This window comes from Uloborus diversus, chromosome 4 (genome assembly GCF_026930045.1).
Source record: "Uloborus diversus isolate 005 chromosome 4, Udiv.v.3.1, whole genome shotgun sequence".
In the NCBI taxonomy this organism is placed as follows: Eukaryota; Metazoa; Arthropoda; class Arachnida; order Araneae; family Uloboridae; genus Uloborus; species Uloborus diversus.
Genome location: NC_072734.1, coordinates 104377661 through 104398961, shown reverse-complemented (window position 1 = coordinate 104398961; position 21301 = coordinate 104377661). Strand labels below are relative to the sequence as shown.

Here is a 21301-nt window from a genome sequence, read left to right as displayed (position 1 = left end):
GTCAATACAGGTTGAGAATTGATTTACAAGGTTTGAAGGTAGAGGAAATTTTACATAACATCCAAGATCAAAGTTCCACTTGATGCGTGACGATACTACGCATCTAGCAAACAATTGTTGAACGAGGACAATTGAACCAGAGAACATAGTTGTATCGCTGAACCAGAGTACCTAAAGTGAAAGGATTGTGCATGAAGTTATTCGTTGTTATTAGTTGGGTTGTTCCACATTTTTTCATACCTGCAATGAACAATCATCTCGACTGAGATAGTTAATTTCTGTTATTGCATAGGAATTTTTGAATTCCGTGGACAAATCGAATAGTACTAATAACAGCTGCGCAGTGGAGTTGAGAACACGCGATGTTGCCATGCATCTGTTGAGGCCAATAGCGGACTCTTGTTCATGTCGGGGCCTCAATTTTTAGGAGATGCTTCCATCTGCTTTATTTCCTGCTCAATAATCATTGACTGTAGTGATCTGATCGGTAAGGTGTTAGGTTCATAACTGGAAGGCCGTGTTTTCGATGCCTGCTAGTCGAAGGTCCTCCGTATTCGCTAATGGTGACTGGTACACGCTAAATCTGTTGTGGTCACAAAGTTCTCCAAGTTCCTATTCCAAATCAATGCTTCTGGGAGATCTGGATCAGGGACTGCTCGGTTTCTGGTCTGGATTCGAAAACAGAGCTGTCTTCAAAGTCCCGTCCAACGGATTAAACCGCATGTGGTGGCATATACGGTGAACCCTGGAGTAGCGTAGTGCAAACTACTCACTGTGCAAAAGGGGCTTGTGTCTCTCGGGTGATATTTATAAAAACAACAAGATATTTGAAATATACAATATACCGACAGTCCGGTTATGCCATCCAGAGACTGCAGTTTCGTCCTTGTTATGGGCTCATTAGTCTGGAATAACCGAGCTGGAGGCAAATATCATCTCATTGAAGCTAAGAGTGCCAAAACAACGTCATGAGTTACTAAACAATTGATTTGTAACGTCAACAAATTAATTGTTTAGTAACTCATCCAATTTCTTATCTTCCCTAGGAGAATGTTCCCAACTCTGCGTATCTCCTTCTCTGGATTTGACTTTTGTTCTTCATCAGGCTTGTCCACCAAGTACGCGGTACTGCTGGACATTGTGCCAGTGGACCAAAAAAGGTACAGGTACGCTTACCACCGATCGTCGTGGTTGGTAGCTGGGAAAGCAGACCCGCCGTCTCCTGCTCGTCTGTACACGCATCCAGATTCACCCTTTAGTGCCGAACAACTGCGGAAACAGGTGGTTTCTTTTGAAAAGGTGAAACTGACAAATAACGAGATGGACAAACAAGGACATGTGAGTATTCTCATGCGAATAGTGATAAATTTTGATTTTTTTTTTTTTTTCTCTCTTGAAAATCAATTCAATTGTGATCATTGTTTCAATACCCATTCATATCATGCCAACTCAAAACTTCGCAGCTTATGTCGTGAACCAGTTCCAACATGCATTACATGTAATGTAAATCAGACTGTGTTACACATTTTAAAAAACTGCCCAAATTTTATTCAAATTCGTTTTAAATATTTTAATTATTTTAATCCATCTTTGAATGAGTTGCTGGGGGACTCACCCCATTGCAATTTGTTCTCCTTCCTCCAGGAGATTGGTTTCTCCTTCTTAATTTAGTGTTTGTGTCGTCAAAATGTGATTTTGTCCTTTTCTTGTTAATCAAGGTTATTGTCAACCTATTATTTTATCCATTTAAATGCTTTTAATATTTACATGTTTTCCACTTCTTATTTTAAAGTACTGAAGTTTTATACCTTTTACCTCAAAACAAATTTACTTTTACAATATCATGACGTCATATGAATAATATTAAATAAAGAAAACGTTTGGCGCAGTATAGCCCTCAAGGGCTCTTGTGCCAGTAAAATTAAATAAACCAACCAACCAAAACTTTTCAAAAAAATTCAATTACTTTTTGTTCCTTTTTTTTCTTAAATTCTAGCCTTAATGTAATTTTATTTTTCCTTAAATCTTTAGTTTTATTTTCATTTATTTTTACCTATTGTTGCTTATTGTTCTCAGTTACTTTGTGCTTAATATTTAATGTAATTAATTTTTTTAATTTAACCAGTTTTATTTATTTATTATTTTTTTTGAACTTATTTTGCTTATTTTTTATTTTATTTTAATAATTTTTGTTTTATTTTGATTACTTTTTGTTTTATTTTATTTATTTTATGTTTTTATTTGTTTCTAGTTTTTTTTCCAGTTCTATATATAAGGATTTAAAATTTTGCACGATGTTAAGAAATGCATGCACGGCAGAAACTCGCTTAGAGTAAATATTTTAAGGAATTATTTGACACGAGATTTCATCGTCAAATGCGAGAAAAATTAACTACATTTTTCTTTACATTTTTAAATATATAAAAATTATTTAGAGCTAAAAGTTAAAAACTATCTGATTTGGTACAAATACTTTACCAGTTTGACTACTTAAGCAAAAAAATTTTTTACGAATATCTCTTTCAGTCGTTATTTTCTAAATGAAGTTTACCATATCAAGTGCAAGACATAACTTGGAGCAACAAATTAGACCTCTCAACTCTAACAAACACCCTCCGAATTTATTGTTGCAATGTTTTTAAACCTATACATTGCTTTCCAACTAGTTTTTTAGTGTTTGTTTAAAAAAAAAAAAACTAATAGTGGGTATTTCAAAAAAAAAACAGACGTTCAGTCTTGAACATACCACCTCTATACATTATTTCAAAGGTAATAAAAATTTAAAAAATCTAATGAACAAAATGTTTTAAAAGTTTGAATTTGTTTACTACTCGTTTTAAAACTAAATATAAAACTATCATGTGCAAAGCAAAATATATGCTTTTTTTGTCAAATATCTCAACACAATATCCATGATGTTTTTGTACAATGTAAAATATTTTACAGATCGTGCTTAACTCGATGCATAAGTATCAACCCCGCATTCATCTGATCCGTCTTCGCACAGACTGCCATGTTGCTCCCATCGTAACAGACCTGGAAAAAGAAAGATACAGAACGTATATATTTCCAGAAACGGTATTCACAGCAGTGACAGCGTATCAAAACCAACTAGTAAGTCCCCGTTTTAAAAAGAGTTTATTTATCTCACCATGTTTTATCTCTCTTTTTGAACCATGTTAATAGAGTAAACTTCCGATCGTCGGCGATCGGATTATTCTCTGTTTGGATTATCCACGGGTCTTTTCATATTTTTTCAAAAGTTTTTTAAACTTATGATTGTGTTATTGTTCTTTTTTACCTTTTGCATGTATATTGTTTTACACATAATGTTAGTCGGTGCAATGTAACAGTGTTTTTAGCTATAATTTAAATTTATGTGAGAGTGTTATTCATATTTTTAGCTATTGTATGCACTAGCATCGTTTTTTACCTATTATTCGGATTACCCGTGGTTTTCGTTACCGTGCCGACCTATTCCACGGATAATTGGTAGTTTACTGTAGTTATATTTTTCATGTTTTAAAAGAGCGTTTGATGCTTTTACTAAACCTTCCAATTTCTTTTGAAATTTTCGGAGTTCGCTAGGTCCAATCAGTGGCTCCAAAAAGGTCGTTCAAAGCATATGTCCAACACATAACGATTCGCAAAACATTGGCGAGTTTTTATTTATACTCAAACCTGTTCTTGTTCGGTAGATAGGGACCACATAAAAAATTGCATTAAAAAAATTGCAAAAAATCACATTGTTAAGCACTCGTTTTAAAGATAGGTTAGTCAATTGAGTCAAAATTTGTGTGAAATTTCCCTAAACCATATTAAAAAAATCGCACAAAAAAAAAGACCGCACAAAAACAGGCTTGGGTGTGGAATAGATCAGGGCACGTTTACTCAGTGCCCTTTTTTCAAAACGAATTATAACTGGAGAGCCAACAGTCATAACCATCCACTATAATATTAAAATCTGTTCGCGTCCGTCTGTCTGTCTGTCTGTCTGTCTGTCTGTCTGAAGATCGATCTCCTCGAGAACCGCTGCGAATCGAGAGTCGAACGAGATACCGATCAATTCGAAATTTTCCAAAGAAAACAATAGAACCAATTTCGTAGTTGTACGACTTTAATTAGCGGAGATATCAATTAAAACGTTAATTAGCATAACGTTATTCAGGAATTTTTATTTCTTTCCTGTTGCCATTTTGCGTATGAGCAAATAAAATTCTAATAATTGTTTTAAAAGAGATTTTTTTGGCTGCTGTCCAAATCTTAAAACAACGTTTCCATCCAGAATTTCATTTCAAATTAGTTTAAAATTGGTTGCTCTATTCGGATATAGCCTTTATTTTATCGTCTGTCCTTTTTTTATTTTTTACATTCAACGTTCTTAACTCTTTTCCTCATATAAAAGTTATTTCTTTAGCTATGTTTATTGATTGTAGTGTAAGTTTATCATTCACCGGCCTCATATTTTGATACATTTAGGATGTGCGACTGTTATGTTTTATTTTGTTGAACTTTTTCCCGTTACATGGGTGAGTTTTCGAATTGCAATAACTTTCTTTTTCTTTCCTGTTTCTATTTTTGAAATACAGTTTGTATCGTTAAAAGAACATGTTAAATTAAGATTGTTTGGATTTCTTTAAGTGAAACAGAGTTGAACAAAAAATTTTTTTTTAAGGATTCTAACTAAAGCTATCTTGGAATCTGATGACTTGGTATTTAATTAATGCTTATTGGTATTTATTTAGTCTTGGTGCTTTAGTTTCACATAATCAATCAAAATGTGTGTGTCATTTTATGTAAAAAGATGATCGTAATTGTACATAAATATTTCAGATATAGTCTATCAGATTTAATTCAGTTTAAAGTGACCAGAGATTATAGTTGATAATGCATATATTTTCATCTTTTGTGCTAATTGAAAATACTCATAACTTGTATCATTGATAACTATGATTAACGTTAAAGAGAATTTTGACAAAAATATGTTCTACTGGTGTTTTACAAACCTTGCATTACGCGTATTTATTTACTTCTTAGCGCTTTAGAAACTGATGTCAGAGTAATACAAAAACATCAATTGGACATCTCTTTCATTTTTTAAGTAGCCCGTGTAACGCCGGGCACGCAGGCTAGTATAGACTAATAATAAGAGTAGACCGAGCTTTCACATTCTTGCTGATGAAGAAAATTGGTTCATAGATGTATCATGTGACTAGTGGAAGGGCTTGGCGAAGACTTTGGCAGCATGGTTGCTAGATGGCAGCATTATCTATAGTTTGGCACTCGACATGTATTTTAAAACAATGTGTTTTCATTAAAAAAAAACTTCCAGGTGCAGAGATTGAACTGTTTTTCTTTTAGTTATGCATTATTTTGACATTAGTAATAGTTTTTGATCAGTTTTCGGTAACTTTTATTTCATTTGGAGCTGTCAGCGTTGGCGTGAACGAAATGGCGTAAACGTTTTGCGTTAACGCAAAAATGTACTAATCGGTATCTTAAATTGAAACTGTAAATAAAAATCTTACCGTTTGCTGATTCTTCTTGGTCGCTTGCATCTTTTATTGCTTAGAGAGTTACTGAAATTGACTAAAGAAAATGCACAATACTATCTAAACGAAAAACTCACTATATTAACAAAATATTTACAACTTAGAATAACAAATTTACAAATCGGACTCCATAAAAGATCATTCTTCCGTGTTCCATCAATTCTATTTATTTTATTTCCCGCTGGCGTTGATCGTCTGCTACGATTAACGCCCGCTGTTGCTAGGATATCCACCAGTCACATGGTTTGGTTTATGAGCAGCAAAAGGGTTGCCATAGCTCGGTCTACTCTTATTATTAGTCTATGGTCATAACAGATTGATGCTGCTCCCCAGCAAATATCCTCACAAGTTTTGAGCATCAGTCAAGCTTCGGTCTAGCATGCAGAAAGAATAATCTGCTTTCTACAAAGTCGAGTACATTTTGAGTTGAAAGTTTTGAAGCTTATTGTGAATAAATAATACTTAGTTAAGACAGAACAAATATATAAAAATTAGCAGAATTTTATCCTTTTTTGAGAATTGCATTTGTGAACTGAAATGTTATTGAATTTTTTTGCACGATAAAATAAATACAAACTTGGCGACGGGGCAAGTTCACGCGCTGACGTCTGGGCACCTTTATAAGCACATTTTTACTGTGTCTTACTTCTAAATGCGCCTTGACTTTTTTTTCCGCAACGAATTGTCTCACCATTTTTTAGTATTTTCAGGCTATTTAGTTTTGAAAATCAACATTTAATTTTCAAGTGAGTTGCACATTCATATCTTATAGGTTACCATCATGTAGTGTTGTCTTCACACCACTTCAGCTTTTACTTGATATACTTTTCAGTGTGTAATAAGTTTGCTTTATTTTAACGATGATAAGACAAATTGTTCAAAACACTAACAGAACCACTTTAGGTGTCAAAATTAATATGTGTAAACGTGCCCCGTGTCCGGGGCAAGTTTATGCAACTGACTTGGACTCAAAAATAATTTTTTTAACGGTTAAAAACACAAACTGAGAAACTACTGAATGTACCAATTTTGACTCCATTAACTGCTTTATGAAACCGCATTGTCTAAAATTTCCTAATTTAAAACAAACAATTTAGAAAATTCATTGAAAAAAATCCTTGTAAATGTGCCCAGGTCTACCCTACTTATTTATTAATTAAATTAAATAAATAAGTAGGGAGTTTTAGCTGTGTGGAGACAATATTTAGTTTATTTTAAAATGCTGTTAAATATTTTATCCTCCCTACATCCTAAAATCAACTAAGGTAAAATTAGGCAAGCATTTTTAAGTATTGAAATTAAGAAGTTGAATGACTTGAAATATTTGAGAGGAGACAACAAAAGCTGTCCGGAGAAAAATTTCGTTTTGTATAAAATAACCGTCAAACCAGGTGGCATGGTTAATATTCCTAAATGCTAAATTATGATTTAGTCCCAAAAGCAAGGTATTGATTGAATCCGAAATTGCCATCTGTTTATGAATTTAACTTTCTTTAAATTCCTCAGAAATATATCTAGCTCCACCCATAGGTAGTCTTTCTGGGCAGTTTAAGTCTGAATTTCATTAATTTGAAAGAGGTATAAATTAATTAAAATAACCCCATTTAGGTTTTTTTAATTAGAATTAACTATTAAAGCTTTTTAAAGAGAAAGAAAAGTAATACGAATAAGCATATAAATATATTCTCCTACTGATGGAACCATTTTAATTCAGTCAAAAACTAACCAATCAAGGTGCAAGGTGTATAGTTCACAGAACAATACATTTTTTCCGAAGGTAAACTCCTTCGAGCTGATCCAGAAAATTCAGCTGTTACTTCAAGCACAAAATAGCCCATCGAGCAGTCTTGATGACAAGTTTACATTTTCGCTTTACACAAACATCATGCGTAAATTAATAAAAATGTGGCCAAGCTTTAAAGCACATTATTCAAGCTTTTCGTGAGCCAAAATGAAGTCAATTATCTAATTAATCTTGTATAATTAGAGAATCTGCATAAGTATGGTCAAAAACTGATTAATCAAAAATCAAGACATATAGTTTACAAAAAATTACATTTTCACAAATATTAAACAAGAGGTACTCCTGAAAACACAGCTCCAACTTTAGGCGCAAAACAACCATCTGAGTAGTTTGGATGACAAGTTTACATTTTCGCTCTGTACATACTACATCATGCTCAAATTAATAAAAACGTGCCATAAACTTTAAAGCTTATTATTCAAGCTTTTCGTGGGCGAAAGAAAGCTAATTAAGAACAAACATATTATTAATCTTCCCTTGCTGCATACTCCCCTCAAGTATATTTCTGACGACGGTAAAACCACTTTTACAGCTTATCCATGGGGCTCGTATCGTAAAACATCTTTGATTTAAGAGACATCGGTGGTAATCTGAAGAACGAAAACATAACAAATCACGACTTTCTCCACCGCCGAAGGTAAACACCTTCGCACATTCCTTTTAATTTTTCTCCCTAATTTTATTTTTAACACTTACTCCTGATTCCCATCTCAGTGATCCTGCTTATCTTTACTACTCCTTCCCTCGTTGACTGAACACAGGTTCGTGCCTAAGCAACAAGGTCATATTAAATTAATGAAAAATTACTCCTGCGCTCATCGGGAAAGTGATATGAGTCAAGCTAGTCGGTGGGAAGTGAGCGGAGAGGTTGTGACGTCAGAATTTACATGCATGTCAGTCCAATCAATCAGTGTCACAAACTGAGCTATAACTGGAGTTGTTTTCAGGATTTGATAATGCTACACGATATTTTTTAGGGGAGTGAAATTCATTTTGAAAGACTAAAATTTGCGAAAACAAGACAAAATAAAAACAAGAACTGTGTGTCGTAAAGACACGCGAGCGAAGTGAAACTTTTATCTTCTCTTTTTTTTACATTCTGATCTGTTACTTCACCCGCATGTTTTCTCTTACGCCACGCTCTTGTTCTTTCTGCGTCTAAATTAAGCATATTCACAACTAAATTGTATATTTTAATGAAAATAGATTATAAACATCGGGAAAACTAAGCGATACCCGAAATCCGAATTTTAAATATTGCCAAAACTAATGAAAAAGGATAGTAGTTTAAAGTTAATTTTGTTGATGAAAGTTAACAAACTAATTACAAAGCTGAACTTAAGCAATGTGGATTACGCTTTTAAACTGATGACTTGACTCAAATCAAAGAAACTGCATTATTTGAAAAGCTTAAATCCACAAATATATGCCTTCTTGTTCAGCCTTGAAATTAATTTTTTAAGTTTTACAAAACCAACTTTATAATCTTTGCTAATAATAAAGCTGAAAATCTGTATGTCTGGATCTCTGTCTAGTACGTGCATAGCGCCTAGACCGTTCGGCCAATTTTCATGAACTTTGGGGCAAAATTAGTTCGTAGCATAAGTGTGTGCACCTCGAAGCGATTTTTTGAAAATTCGATTTTGTGCTTTTTCTATGATTTTATTTTTACCACTATTGTTGGATTTAGTTCCTCTGCCCCGAGCGAATTACCATAACATAAACAAGTAAATTACCGTAACATGAACGAGCAAATTAACATAGCATATTGGCGAGAAATTCATCATCCATTATTTGTAAATATGCAGGCGAACCAAATGACCTTTCAATTTTCTACTTCGGGCAAAGCTGTGCGGATATCGCTAGCTACTAATATTTTTCATTGTTTTTGGCAACAATTAAAAAAAACTCACTTCCTTCACACAAAAAGTTTGCCAATGAGAATTTCAAAGCCCTTGCAAAAAAAGTTTCACTTCAAAAAAAAAAAAACTTTTTAAGCACAAAATCGGATGCGTCAAAGAAGATATTTGTACTATTTTGATTTTTAATACTAAGAAAGTTTGAAATTCTGAATTTAAAGAACAACAAAAAAAGCATCCAAATCCAATATTTTAAAAATTCTAATTCCCCTCCCCCCCCCCAGCTCATTTTTCGTAAATCTGTAAAGAGATGTCAGCCACAAGAATAAAATTTGCCAGGAGAATTTAAAGCTTTTCTTTTGCGATAATTTGTACTCCTGGCTCGTCATTTACGGACTTATAAAATGAAAATTTGCTTATCAAAATCTTAATGTTTTGTACCACTGGATAGAGTTGAAAAAGTTGAGCAAAAAGTTGAAAAAGTTGAGTTGGTGGTTCTTAAATCTCCATTTAAAAAAAAGGACATAGTGTTCTTTGCCTCCCAGGTACAGAAGTTCTATGAAACTGCAAAGCGTGAAAACACGTTCGACATAATTTTTTTTAGAGGTATTTTATTTTTCATGTCGTTCAACACGTTGGTAGGTTATCTATATTATTAAAACCTGTGCGCATTTGTATGTGCGTCTGTGTATCTGTAACCCTATTTCCTCTGAACTGGCAGTGTCTTCCAGGTCAATATTAATTCCTTAGATTCAGAACGTCCAGAGAAAGTCATTCCGCTCTGTATCACTCCTGTAAACCTTAAGGTGCCGGACATAAAGTCCAGAAGATACCCGGAGCTCATCCTCACCAATGGATGTACTCAGAACAGGGGTAAAGCATTAAAATCACCAATTCTGTTCGCCACCACAGCAGGTGGCGAATAGAAATTGACGAACGAAGTGATCAGAGCGCTTAGACTTTACGTTTAAAAACAAATTTTGTCACAAAACGAATTAAGTCTAAATAAGAATAAAACTGAACTCTCAGCTAGTTTACAGTCTACAAAGAAAGAGACGTTGTTTTATGTAATAAAAAAGCTTTAGCTGTCAATAAAATAATAAAAGAATAAAACTGAACTTTCAGCTAGTTTACAGTCTACAAAGAGAGAGACGTTGTTTTTAATGTAATAAAAAGCTTTAGCTGTCAAAACCGTTCAACAGTTTTACCCATATATAGTAACAAACGCATTTTTCTCTGTTCACTTCATTTTCTCACACTCACTTGCTCATTCTATGACCTCTCGATAGATACAAACGAAATGTTTACATAATAAATACATTAACATTATTTGCCTGCTATGAGTGTTTATATATATATATATATATATATATATATATATATATATATATATATATATATATTTATTTATTTATTTATTTATTTATATATTTATTTATTTATATATTTATTTTTATTTTTTATTTCATTTTATTTTTATTTTCTTGAGTTGTAGGGATTTGTTCTTAAACAACCCGCAATTTGCTCTGAGAAAAAAGTTTGCATTTCTCTTCCATTTTTCTACCATTTTAAAGATCAAGTGATACATTTAGAAACGAAATTTTAAGATATTTCCGATACCTTGGAGCCAAATGGTTCCAGTTTCAAAATGGAGAACATGAAATTCGGGGTAACTTTGAACCGTGTGGGATAACTTTGTAACACTTCATACATTCAGTATTGTTGTTCTTGGCAGTAAATTTGAGCCTTTAAAAAAAGAAGTGGAACTTTTTCACTTTTTTTCAATGGGGCAAAGTGAAAAATAAAATATTTTTCTAATGAAATATTATGTATTCAATTATAGAAAATATTTTTGATCAAAAGAATCAGTAAATAAAAGATTTAATGAATTAATGAAAAGATTCTGAAACAATAAACTGAAAGTTAAATTCGTTACTTAATTAATATATGAAGAAAAATAAATGACCACGTAAAAGAGAGAATGAATAAAAAATGAGTGAATGAATGAATAAATCAGTGAATTACTAAATGGTGAAACGTAAATAATGAATAAATAAATGAGTACGTAAGTGATTTAGTAAACGAATGAGCGAGTAAACAAAGCAAACTATTTCACTTTGCCCTGCATGTACTTGACTGATTGTAAAAAAATATTTAAAATGCAAATAAGCTTAATATTAACTAAATAAATATTTCAGTTCAGAGTATTAGAAGATCTCAATTAATGTCTAAAATGTTAATAGCAAGAATTTCATCTTTTGATGATAATAAAAATAATTTTTGGCATGCAACAAAATATTGCAATATGAGTATCAATATTTGAAAATTGCCTGTATTATCATATACTTTAATCTTCGGTGGCATTTTTTTATGGACTGCAATAGATTACATGTGCTACTATATAGTAAAAATATTACCAGATAGATAGTGCTGAAAGCAGAGTAAATATTTCACCATTTCACTTTGCCCCGCTATTTCCCTTTGCCCCACATTCCCCTACATAATAAATTTGAGAAATCTTGTGATGTTCAGATATAAAAATGGGGAGTTTTTAAACATTTAAAGTTTTATTTTTCTTATTCGAGGTTGTACTACTTTTAATGAAATAATTTATTGTGTTATTCCATTTTCCACGCGACTTTAAATTCCTCTAATCTATTGCTTCTGATGCTACAGAACAAAAATGGAGAGTTTTTAAAACATTTTTATGTATTAAACCTTGCTTCATGCCTTTTCCTTCTTTCTTTTAGTTTTACGGGAAATTTGGCTAATGAAAACATTTGTCAACAATTTCACCTCTCCCATTAAAGGCTCATCTACATTTTAGCATGAAATGAGTCAGAAACAATTATGATACACGTTCTAATTACCTTGGAACATTGGAGAGAATTTTAACTGATACAGAAAAATCAGGGGATTTTATAGATATTTAGTTCTAATTTTTTCGTCCTCATATTCGAGGTTTTATTCAAAAATGTTGATGAAAATGAGAATAAACTAATAATTAATAGTTAACTAATGAATTTCAATAAAGAATACTGCATTGGCATCAAGTCTGAAGTCGCATGCGAAATTTCAACAGAATCCAGTCACAGGAAGTGAGGGAAAATATAGTTGCAAGGTTTAAACAAGATATACACTCGTATAAAGAGAGAGAGAGAGAGAGATTGTGGACTAAGAGTAAGAATTGAAAAATATTGTTAGTAACAGGATTAGTGCAGCATTTTCTATGTTTGGTGTACTACCTTCTTAATAAATACCAACATTCTGTACTATGTCAGAGCTTCGCCAACTTACTCCACTTTTACTCGCCAACTAGCAATCCCTACAAAGATTTTTAAAGATTAGGGGGCTGTAGAAGTAGATAATAATCGGCGTTAACAAATGATTAAAGAGGATAGGCGCTCCAAGGGCTACGTCATCATTAATTAAGGCGCTTATTAATGGAAAAAGGAGTCAAGAAAGTTCACTTATCTTCTCCTCGCCAACCTAACGAGCTAATTGAAGCTAAAATGCCATCTCGTTTCATTGTTTCTTAATAACTTCGGAAAGTAATATTCTTAAAAGAAATATGGATTATTAATTTACTATGATTCGGGGTTCCCATGAAATAAATTAAGCGATTACGGTAAGTTATTATAACTAATTGCTAGTGTGTTCTGGGAGAGTTTCAGTTTTTACCGTTAATGCAAAAATTATTTGTAAAGAAGTTTACTACCATTATATATATATATATATATATATATATATATATATATATATATATATATATATATATATATATATATATATATATATATATATATATATATTTTAATGCTGGACATACAACGATTGTAATTTGCCTCAGACGATCAACCAGAATCAGTTTCTGGGGAGGTGGGATAAATTGGTGAACGGTTCTGATTTCTGTTGTTGTTATTGTTGTTTTCGTGTCATATTTAATAACTGTGAAGATATGGTGTACCATTGCTTGGAGAGGTCGGGCTTCTTTATTTACAGAAAGACAACACGAGAAAGATATACAGTACAAGAATAGGAAATAACACCCAGGGCACCGGTGGGAATTGAACCCACGACCTGCGGTATTTAAAGCGAAGCTTCTTCCACAGAGCCCCGGTTCTGATTTCTAATATCTATATATGTAATTCCTTTTGCAAATCCATCGCAGCTTATGTCAGATCTTTGCCAGAGTTGGCACAAAGGTCTTTTCATGCTCAGGAATTCAGGAGAGGGAGGGGGGGTGGAGTTATAAAAAAAAGTCCAAAGAAGTCTAAACAATAGGTCGTACGTTGCGAAGAAGCTATTTCTTATAGATTGCTGAAACCCCTTTAGTTACCCCTTTGGACAATTGACCTCCAATAAAATAATTGCGTGAATAAAAAGAGCTTTATATTCCATAAGCACATTTTGTTCATGATGAACTAGGGGAATGTGGAGTAAAGTGAAATAGATAAGATAACTTACTTTTTCAAAAATGAATAAATTGGAAATTTGTCCTGAAAATTACGGTACCTAAAGAAAGAGCAATATATATTATAATATAACTTGCATTGAAACATTATTTTTTTATCTTTGGCACTACATTTGTACCTCCGAAAAAAAGTGGAAACTTTTCACTTTTTTTCTTTTTCTTTTTTTTTCATGGGACAAAGTGAAAAATAAAATAGTTTTCTAATGAAAATTTTCTATTCGATTGTTAAAGATATTCTTGATCAAATAAATTAGTAAATAAAAGAACGCTTGACTAAGGGAATGGAATGATAGACAAATACATAAATAAATAAATTGATAAACGAGAAAAAATAAATCCGTTAATAAAATAGTGAATAAATTAAAAAAAATAAGTGAATGAATCGATAAGAAAGGAAATTGTTAAATGAAGGGATGTAAATGAAATACTGATTACGAATAAATGAACACGTAAGTGATTTGTTAACATATTGAATAAGTAAATGAAGTGAATTATTTCACTATGCCCCATTCACTTTGCCGCGCATGTATTTGACAAACTTGACAATGTATTTAAAATACAAATAAACTTAATATGAAGCAAATAAATTCGGCACTGAACATTAGTAGGTCTCAATTAATATTTAAAATGGTACTAACGATAACTTTATCATTTAAGAATAACAAAAATAAAATTTTTGACTTACACCAAAATATTACAATACGAGCATCAATATTTTAAAATTGCTTGTATTATCATTTTCTTTGATTTTCAGGGATAATTTTTTCTTGACTGGAATAGACTACATATGTTACTACATAGTTAAAATATTATTCGATAGGTGGCGCTAAAAGCAGAGCAAATATTTCACCATTTCACTGTGCTTCATTCACTTTGCCCCAAATTTCCCTGCATGCACTGATGCCCGACCCCTCTATTACCACCTCTATAAATTTAATTTTCACCTTCTTTCTGCGAATATAAAACCTTTTAAAATGTCTTGTTCATGAATTAATAAATATTTTATCATCGAAACAACAATAATAATTATTATTTTCTTATCCAAGACATTGAAAATCTGCTTCAGTTTATTTAATCTAATAGCCTGAAGTAATAGTAAGAAAAAAAATTCCGGTGTTAGTTCGAATGTAAAAAAATGTTAATTTGCATGAAATAAATTTTATTGTGAGCATACTGTGAGAATTAAATTTTATTGGCACACTCGCACAATCTGTTTGGCGTAATTGTAATGCTTTTCCTTTCCTCTTTTACAGATAACGAAACTAAAAATTGACAGCAATCCCTTTGCTAAAGGATTCAGAGATTCTTCTAGGCTTACGGATCTGGAGAGGTACATACTAAAACATCAGTTTGAAAGTTTTTAAGTGATTGTCGCAATAATGATGCAATGCATTTCTAATAATATTTAAATTTTTATTTAAACAGCTTTTCTTCCCTACTTGCACGTAAAATTAACATTTTTGGAATCAATCTTTTATGCATCATTGTATTAGTAACGCATTAACATAACAAAATCAATAATCTACACATGAACAAATTTGGGTTAATTGGGGTGGATGGAAACAGAATTTCAATGTTTCAACTCTTGATCCTAAAATGCATGAAATTAATTATAATATAATTCACGTTCTTATTACCTTGAAACATTGAAATAAGTTTTATCTGATGCAGAAAATCAATGGTTTCATAGATATTTTTTCTAATTTTTTCGCCCTCATATTAGAAAATTGCCATCTTCGTGTCCTAAAATTAAAATTCTAATGGTTTGATTCTTTTTTGGCTTTCGAAAACCCCCTATGTTCCTTCTCGGATGCCCAAGTATCGCCCTGCCAAATTTGGTTGAGATCCGACGTAAACTGTGAATTCGTATAGGGAACATATAAACATGCATACATACATTCACACATATATATTCTTTGTTTTATTTATATAGATATACACAAAAATGCGATTTTCATCATTTTTTAATCTTCCAGAAAAAATAGAAAGAATAATTAACTTAGTCGTTTCAATTTACTCCAGGATATAGAATGCATGGAGAAATGTGTACACCTAAATTACTCATCAAAAATAGCAGGGAAAGAGATATTCGAAACAAAAGTTTTAATAACCTTCCACACGACAAATAAAGTGACTTGAAACCTGTTACTTTGTAAACCTACGAAAGAGGAAAATATAAAATCATTAAACTTTAAAAAACAACTTTTTTCAGTCTCATCTTCAAACAATTATGAAGCTTACACAGGCATTTGAAAATACGCGGAACTCTCAGAATCTCTTCTATAAGTTACCTTTAAGTGAGTCAAACTTAGCCTGTCAGCACTGCAAAGGCTACGCCGATCCTAATCATAAAATAACGAGTGTTCCAGGTTAGCTTTGCCTCAATCATAGTCTTCACTCACCGCCAGTTTGATTTCAAAGATTGCCGCAAGACTGGAAACATAAATTGTTTCTTTCTAAATCAACTGACCCTATATATATATATATATATATATATATATATATATATATATATATATATATATATATATATATATATATATATATATATATATATATATATATATATATATATATATATATTTATTTATTTATTTATTTATATATCTATATAGATATATATAGGGCGTCTTAACTTCAAATAACTTACTTCATTCATCACTGAACGGAGTAAGTTATTGATTTTATTTATTATTTTCTAGAGAATCTGTGGAGACGCTGCTCAGAGAACACGCATTTCGCCACTCTCCCTTCCGCTCTCTGATGACTGGAGAAATGACTCCGGAACAGCATGCTCTGGCTAGTGCAGCTGGTAAGTGGAGGAAAATAAATTCGCTTATATTCGCTGTTAGCTTTTGATGATGTTACCAGGGTCGCAGAGAGCCAAGGTGGGCCCCTTGTCAGTTATGTCGCCGGACCCCTCCCGCCCCCTGAAAAAAAGAAAAAAAGAAGAAGAAAAGAAAAGGGGGAAATGAAGGTAAAACTGGAGAACGAAAAGAAAAGTGGGGAAAATAAGAAAAAAGAAAAGGGGAAAAAGAATAATAAAAAAGGGGGGGGGGAATATCAAAACTTCTACAACAATTATCTCTATTTTAAGTGCCACAACAGTAAATAGCAAAAGAATAAATTTTACTTAATCTTTAAATTATCTCTTATTCGGAGTTTCCCCCCTTTTTCTTTCTTCCTTTCTTTTTTCTGTCATTTTTCTTTCTTTCTTTCTTTTACTAATATTTTTTATTTCTTTTATTTTTTATTTTTTATTTATTTATTTCATTTTTTTGCGCCATCGTCGCCGGGCCCCAAGTTTCCGACTAGGCTGACACGGCCTCTCGTCGAGCCTGGATGTCACCAACCTTGTAAGAAACACCAGTCTTACTTTGACCATATCAGCGCTACGAAAGACATTAATGCTGGCTTTAAAAAATGAGCAAAAATTGAAAGTGTGGGCAAGTCTCAGTTTTTGAATGTCGCTGCAAAAAAACATCCAGACATTTACCGTAAAATAATGTATAAATCCTCTATATAAACTTGACAGACGTAAGCTTCGGAAATATATCCATTCTTGATAAATTGTACATTTATCTATGTATAAGGGGCGTATGGTAGAGGCACACTTCTTAGCAAGGCTGCTGAGTCGAAAGAGGAATAACCGAATCCAACTCAGAAAATTTTAGAGTTTTCGACTCAGACTCCTTTACCTAAAAATCAGTTTGACTCTGACTCTACAATCACTGGCAGATTTCCGGACTCAGAGGAAAAATGACCGTCTTCGACTCTTGAAATTTTAAACTTTTGACTCCCGACTCCGACTCCTTTACCCAAAATCATTCCGATTCAGTGGCGTAGCTAAAGGGGGGGGGGGGCGGAGGGGGCGGTCCGCCCCGGGCGGCAAATTGACCCTTTTGATGCGGGAAAAAAATGCATTTCAATGAAAAGTTCAAAATAACATTTCTGGGACATAATGGACAAATTAAGTATTTCTGTAGCTTTCAACTATTCCAAGAAAGTGACACCACAAACGAAGATTTGTGTGGCTCAAATCATTTCAAGCCAAACTTTCCAGGAAAAATATGCGTGTTTCAACAATCAAATTTATGATTGAAAGCTCGATAACAATAAAAAAATTCTCTACCTGATTTGAGCCGCACTTTTCTTTGTTTGTGGTGTCATTTTGTTGGAATAATTAAAAACTAAAGGAGTACTTAAATGTTCCATTCTGACCCAGAAAAGTTATTTTGTCATTTTGCGTGCATTATAAAAAGTGCATAGTATTTTTTTTTTTTAATTTGTTACTTAGACTGTAGAGGTTAACTTCAGAAAGACGAAAACAATAACCTTTTCCAATTTTTGTTATAAGAAAAAGCTAATATAGGATTTTAAGAGAGTTTCTTGAAAGCCTGCTAGTGAAACAGAAACTTCCCCCCTTTTTTACATCAGGAAAATGGTGACAAGAGTAAGAAAAAGAGGGGGAGGTATAAAATGTTACACGAAACATTTTATTGCTCATCACACTTTATATGTGTCAGAGTTTGCTTTGATTTCCCACTCTTTACAAGAGTTCTTTTCTTCAAACGTAGTATAACGGATTCCCGTTTTCTCACTTTGAGAGTAGATAATCTATCGGACAATTTTGGATCACTTGTTAGTCTATTCCTTATGAAAGGTAAGCAAATTTCATTTTTCAACCACTGGTTTAGACCCTCAACTTATCCAAACATAGCATAAAATGCGTTTTAAAGTATTCAGTTTCAAATAATTTCGATTGGAAACCTGTCCCACCCCCACTCTATATTCTAACAGTGCGAAAATGTTTTTAAGCGGGAGAGCGCTTTAATATCTCAACCCTGTTTATGACATCAATGAAGATAGTTCAGAAATACGTTTTTAGACCTCAATATTGAAAAATTTCTGGACAGAGTCCCTTACTCTGCCGTTTCCCCTAACGTAGCAAACACAGCCAAAAAATATATATTTAGGCCTTTGATTCTGAAAACTTTCCTGGCGAAAACTCCCTCTTCTGGGGTCTCTCCTCTTCTAAAGTCTCAGCTTAAAATTAGTCTAGCTTAAAATTACGTTTTCAAAGCTATGATACTTCAATATCAATTTGTGAAAACAGCATTTGAACCCTGACTGTCCTTGATTTCTGACGTGATCAAATATAACCTAAAATACGTTTTTAGGATTTCAGTTTTGGAATTTTTCCGAGAGAGACACCTTAACCGCCCTCCCTCTTTCACCTAACGTCTCCAAAGATTAAAATTGCGTTTTGAAAACTTCAATTTTGAAAAGTTTCCGAGGGTAGAACTCTTTACCCCTTTTCCTAACGTCCGCAAAAATTGCCCAAAATTTTCTTTCTCAGAAATTTGCGTGAGTAGGAGAGCTCGCTAACCCTTCCTTCTGACAGATAGTCTAAAATGAACTTCAGCTTTATAAATGATTTTTAGAGGGAAACCTCCCTCTGTCCCCTCTTCCTCCTAACATTGTAAAACAAAACCCAAAGTCAGATGTCAATTACGGAAATTTTTCAGGAAAGAAACGCCTGGCTTAACACATTTTTTATGCCGTTAGGGAACCCCTCAACGTTACCAAAGACAGCCTAGAATTTCATTTTTGAGACTTCAGTGAAAAAAAATTTCTAAAGAAAGAACCCGAACCTTCCCCTTTCAACCAAAGCACCGAAGATTTCCTTAAAATTGATTTCAATTTTGAAACATTTCAGTAAGAAACCTCAGCGCCCCTGTCTCCCCGAGCTTAAAATTTTCGCATTGAGTATCTGACCAATCCCGATTTCCATGACTTCTCTTAAGTAGCCTAAGCTGCATTTTAAAATCGTGAAATTTTCTTTCATTGCCCACCGATCCCCTAACGTCAACAAAAAACCTCCCTAAAAGATACTAATTTTGTAAAAAATCGGGAGCAAGCCCAACGCGCCCTTTCTAACAACTTCACTCAAATAACGGTTTTTGACTTAAATTTAGCAATTTTCTCCAAGTGTGGGCCCTAATCCCTCCCCCCTTTTTTTTTCATTTGAAATTATATAGAAAATAATTAAGTCTTATTTTTTCTTCAATTAAATTTTCTAGTTTAAAACTTTGACAGTTTTATGTAAAAGCTATTTCACAACGAAAGGGCGGCAAATTGAGGAACCGTCCCGGGCGACAAACACTGCAGCTACGCCACTGTTCCGATTCCGACTCCGCAGCGCTGCTTCCCAGAATTATTTATTTTAAGCCCTATTTTCTAGTCTTAATATGGTATTTTGTTTGCATAAAAGAACTGTTATGACCAAACACTCCCCCCCCCCCCCAGAAGGTAAACTTTGACCCTGGTAGTGGCCTAGTACCTATGCAACTTCAATTAATGGTTAGTTAATGCATTAAATGATAGTTGAGGTAAAATTTATTAAATGATAACTTGCTAAATAAAGCACAGAAATGATTTTTAAATACACATAAAAAAAGTTGATGTCTTCCTCATGCGGTGACTGCATAATTTTCCCCTTTACACTGTTGCACAAATAAAATGTCTTTTAGAAGTCTGAGGCTGAAGTGCGAGACGTTGTACTTCAAAAACTCAGTAGCTGAACTCCTTAGACCGTGTTGACTATCTTCTATCTTTATACATATTAAGAAATTTAGTTTATGAAAATATTCAAACAAGCATATTTATGGAACTTTTTTTTTTTAACCCGTAGCCTGGGAAAAGAGTTTTGGTTTCACTTGTCATATGAAATGTACAAATGTTTGTGTATGCGTGTGCGACAGGGTGTATGGAGAAATTTCAATACAAATTAGATACACATATTTATTTATGTACTGATTTTTCAGCTCTGGGAAGGATACCATCAAGTAGTGAACTACTGCTATTGGCATCTCAAGGTTCCTCGCCGTGGAAATTTCCCGGCATGCCTGCCCTTGGAATGGCAGACTTGAATGCTCTAATGGCTTCCACCAACCCCCAACAAGCTGCCGCTCAATTCGCCAGCTTTTACTTCGGTTTGCCAAGAACTTTCTTTCCAACAAGTATGTCGCCCCATATAGGCACTGGAAACCCAAACGCTACGTCTCCCGTTGGTCCAGCAGATGTTTCTGGTTCAATTAGGACTACCCCTTCTGGATATCCCCAACTGTCCGGCAGTGCTGCAGCGACCCAAGCGCTTTATAACACCAGACTTCACTTATCTGGTCTGTATCCGGGATTGAGATTTCATCCGTATTTCCAACCGAGGCTGCTGCATCCGATACCATTGACGAAAACTACATCAGATTCCAATTCCGATTGTGATAGACTGAGTCCGAACACTTGATTTTAAAGCTGCTGATGGAAAAAAAATACAGGAAAAATATTACTGGAAACTGAAGTAATAAGTTGAGTTAGTAAAAACGTGAAAAATTGGGGGACAAAGAAAGAGTCAGTGCAATATATGCATGTGAATTCAATATATAAAATTGCAATGTGAGTTGTATTAAAAGTTTAGGAGTTGTTGCATTCCAGATCTAAAAATACTGAATTTGTTATTGTTTGTTAGAAACTGTAAAATCCAAGCCTAATTTAAAAGCATTTCTGTAAAGCAGGGGCTCTCAACCTTTCCGGCTCTATCCAAGGTACTTTA

At 33.3% G+C, this 21301-nt stretch overlaps 1 protein-coding gene across 1 annotated transcript in view; it reads left to right on the top strand.

Moving 5' to 3' along the window:
- LOC129220747 (T-box transcription factor TBX20-like) overlaps positions 1-20995 on the top strand; it is a 37840-nt gene extending 16845 nt beyond the window's left edge. Inside the window, exons 2-6 of the mRNA XM_054855176.1 lie at positions 1047-1338; positions 2947-3114; positions 14943-15019; positions 16392-16501; positions 20517-20995. Coding sequence (XP_054711151.1) covers positions 1047-1338; positions 2947-3114; positions 14943-15019; positions 16392-16501; positions 20517-20995 — 1126 coding nt within the window. The remainder of the gene's footprint in view (positions 1-1046; positions 1339-2946; positions 3115-14942; positions 15020-16391; positions 16502-20516) is intronic.
- Positions 20996-21301: the final 306 nt, after the last annotated feature.